The sequence below is a fragment of the Myotis brandtii genome, unplaced genomic scaffold (assembly GCF_000412655.1).
Source record: "Myotis brandtii unplaced genomic scaffold, ASM41265v1 scaffold693, whole genome shotgun sequence".
In the NCBI taxonomy this organism is placed as follows: domain Eukaryota; kingdom Metazoa; phylum Chordata; class Mammalia; order Chiroptera; family Vespertilionidae; genus Myotis; species Myotis brandtii.
Window position 1 is genome coordinate 1,970,572 of NW_005370710.1, and position 3,804 is coordinate 1,974,375.

Consider the following 3,804-nt stretch of genomic DNA (forward strand, 5'->3'; position numbering starts at 1 on the left):
CCCCCGCGTCTGAGGCCTCAGCGCTGGCTCTGTGGGGACTTTTCCAGCTTTACCTGGAAGAGAGCTCACCAGCGCTTAGCGCTGTGGTCAGCCAGCTTCCGGCTGTGGCTGCGGTCGCCTGTGCTCTGACACAGGAAGCGGCTGTGCCGGGAACCGCTGGCCGGACTGCAGGCCGGGCAGACGGTGCCTAACGACATTGGTATGCGCCGTGCCACAGCCAGGAGGCCGGGGATGCACTGGGGCGGCCAGACCCAGCGACACATGCTCAGGGGACCCGGAGCCGCCCGGCCCCACCCTCGACCACACACACACCCGGGATGAGTTCACGTATAAACAGTGTCTCGGCTGAACATGACTTTTCCAAAAAATGCAGCCAAAGCCGGGACCAGACGGTTTTGATCTTGAACAGGCGTAAAGGCGGGATTCTGCCGATGGTCACAGGCCCCGGGCTCTGGCTGCTGGGGCCGTGGGCGCAGGCGGCCGGGCCGTTAGCCGAGACAAGCCGGCGTGTTGTGCCCGTCGGAGCTGGAGAGAGTGAGCGGGTGCGGTGGTCTCTGCCTTGCACTCGGCACAGGGTGGGCTCCACACGGTCACCCGAGACTAGGACTCCGTGCAGAGGGGCCCTGGGGTCAGAGCCACGTGGAACTGAGAGGCAGTTTGGCCAGAATTGCTCATTTTTCTTTTAAAATACATTTTTATTGATTTCAGAGAAGAAGGGGGAGAGAGAGAGAAACATCAGTGATGAGAGAGATCATTGATCGGCTGCCTCCTGCATGCCTCCCCACTGGGGATTGAACCTACAACCCAGATATGTGCCCTTGATCGGAATCAAACCCGGGACCCTTCAGTCCGCTGGCCGACGGTCTATCCACTGAGACACACTGGCCAGGGCCAGAATTGCTCCTTGATTCTAACTCCCAGGTGCTGCTGGGGGGTTGAGACCTGACTTACAGCCCCAGGGACCCACCCAGGGCCTCAGGTTGGGAACCGCCCGCAGGGCAGGAGCCAGCGGTGCCCGCAGTTGGGCTGTGTGTGTGGTTAGGGGTGAGGGTTCCCAGCTCTGCATTAGGTATTAAGGTGGGAAGCAGGCAAAGGGGGACCTCGATGGTCGCCGGCGGGCAGACCTGCCGGTGCTGGTGCTGGAGGAACGGGGATGGTCCGCGCTCTGTGTCTGGGACGGGCAGGGGCTCGACATGGCCTGCAGCAAGGGTGACGTTTCTCTGAGATCTTGGGTTTTCTCTCTTAAACCTGAGTGTCAGTTGGGGAGACGAGAAGGCCCGGGTGGTGGCGTGACGGCTGCGCGACAGCGAGTGCACAGGTGGCACCGGGCGGGCAGCTGAGCGGAAGGTGGTCGGTTCCGGGGGGTGTTTCACCACAATGTTAAACTCAACGCTCATCAGCCCTGTGGTCTGCAAAGATCGGGTTCCCAGGACAGCGCTCATATTTGCAGATCGGGAACCTGTTTCAAAGCCAACTTTCCCCACGTTTAACTTTAAGGAATCCTAGGAATCGAGAGAGTTCCATTCATTCAATTAAGAGGGTACTCGGGACGTGGTTTTTAAAACGACCCGCATCCGCCCGTTCTGCGGACCGAGCGGGCCTCACGCGAGGGGGCCGGGACCCCGGTGCTCCGCGGCCCCCCGGCCTCGCCTCCCCGAGGTGACCCACTCTCTGCCCACGCGATTCCAGGAGAGAAACCTCGACTGGTTCCCCCGGATGAGAGCCATGTCCCTGGTCAGCAGCGACTCGGAGGGCGAGCAGAACGAGCTGCGGAACCTGCAGGAGAAGCTCGAGTCCACCATGAAGCTCGTCTCCAACCTCTCGGGCCAGCTGTCCGAGCTCAAGGACCAGGTAAGGGAGGGGGTCTGCCTGTGCGCACGCGTGTACACGCACCCACACGCATACACATACAACACACACACCACACACACCCACACACATACACACACAACACACACACACCCACATGTGATGAGGGACTCTGTGCCCTCCCATCTCCTCACTCCTTACCCAGGACACTAAGTGCAGCCCCAGGGGTAGGTCTGGGCTGCATTTAAGCCACCGTCCTGGTTCCCTCGTTGGCCAGGTCCCTGCTGAGTGGCTGTAGGTCCAGGCATGGGCCAGGCCCGAGGAGGGACAGGGGGCCGACGGGCATGCCTGTCGCTGCTGCCCCAGGCTCAGGTCTGCGGATGGTGCCCAGCTCTCCGCCCAGATCAGCGCTTTGCCCCCGAGTGGGGGAGGGCGGGCTCTCTGGCGCCCGAGTCTGCACTGGGCCCTGCGTGTGTTGCCCGCCCAGCCCTCACCTCCCTGCGAGGCGGCACCAGAGGCTGCAGGTGGGCGCTCCGGTCTCGGCTTGGATTTGGGCGCTGCGTGTGCTTTTGTTTTCACGTGTTCTGTCTTTCATGGTTGAAGGACAGGGCTGTGCCCTGATTGCCTTTCACGGTTGACTGTTTAAATTCTTAGTCCTTTTTCTGAAAAAAGCCATAAGGTTTCAGAACTGCCGTCATGCACCCAAACACTGGGAGGCAAACATGGCCATTTGGCACAGCTGAGCGAAGCGCAGTGGGCACCTGTCAGATCCGGGAGGAGGGCTCCTGGTGGGTGGCGTTGGCGTCTGTGGGGCGGGAACTGCGTGGTCCCGCCCTTTCTGAGTTGCCATTGGGAAGGTGGCCGTTGGAGGTCTCCCCCGAAGGCCTCCCCTGCGAGTGAATTGGAAATGGAACTATTTTTGCACTGGCTGGTGTGGCTCAGTGGATAGAGCATCAGCCTGCAGGCTGAAGCGTCCCGGGTACGATTCTGGTCGAGGGCATGTACCTCGGTTGCAGGCTCCTCCCTGGCCTGGGCTCACATGGGAGGCAACCATCAATGTGTCTCTCTCATATCAGTGTCTCTCTCTCTTTCTCCCTTGTGGCTCCCTTCCTTCCACTCTCTCTAGCAATAGGAAAAGTATCCTCGCATAATGATTAAGCAAAAGTAAATCGATCAATCAATATTTGAAAAAAAAGAAACTTGTTTTTTTTCTCAGAAGATAATCAGGCCACAAAGAAACAGGAGGCGACCAGCAGTCTATGGTCAGGGGCTCGATCAGGCGCCATCTGCTTCCATTTAAAGTGCCCGGGCTGGGGTTTCGGCACAGCTGCTCTTCATTGGGGAAAACTGCTTCTTTCAGGAGGAGTCAGAGGACAGTTTTTGTTACGTAACAGACTTTTCAGGCAGAGGAGGGGAGCGTCCGGCCCGGGCCATACAGGCCCTCGAAATCCTGTGGCCTGGCCCTGCCAAGGCACGAGGGCGAGTGAGTGAAATGTTTGACCAAGCAGAGCAGGCTGGTTTTTAGTGGATGATTTGTGTGGCCTGAGAATGATGTTATAGACACCCACATGGCCCTGGGAGAGAAAGGCCCCCCCGCTACCCCCCTTCCCCCCCCAGTTTAATGCATGTATCTGAGAATCGACTTCGGAAGAAGAGCCGAGTTTCATGGACCTCGGTGCCTGACGCTCACAGGCATCTCACGTTGTTCAGCGTAAAGAGCCCCGCGTTGCCACCATGGCTGCCGGCTCCTCGAGGCCACTGTGCGGGCCCTGCCCTCCGAAGGGAAAATTCCCGATTGAGAGACACAACCCACCAACGACTAGCGAGCAAGGACCTGTGACTTATTGTTAAAGGGCGATGAAAGAAGGCCATTCACTGGCAAGAGTGCTGGAGATGCAAAAGTTGCCTCATCACTTAGCTATTTTTCGGGATCTGGTCCAGAACCCAGCATAAGGGACAAGGGCAGCTCCAGGGGAGCGGTGTTGGCTTAAATCT

The 3,804-nt window shown here is 58.9% G+C and overlaps 1 protein-coding gene across 1 annotated transcript in view; it reads left to right on the plus strand.

The window, feature by feature from the left end:
- ITPR1 (inositol 1,4,5-trisphosphate receptor, type 1) overlaps positions 1-3,804 on the plus strand; it is a 173,427-nt gene that overhangs the window by 166,995 nt on the left and 2,628 nt on the right. The window contains exon 59 of the mRNA XM_005881921.2: positions 1,690-1,851. Coding sequence (XP_005881983.1) covers positions 1,690-1,851 — 162 coding nt within the window. The remainder of the gene's footprint in view (positions 1-1,689; positions 1,852-3,804) is intronic.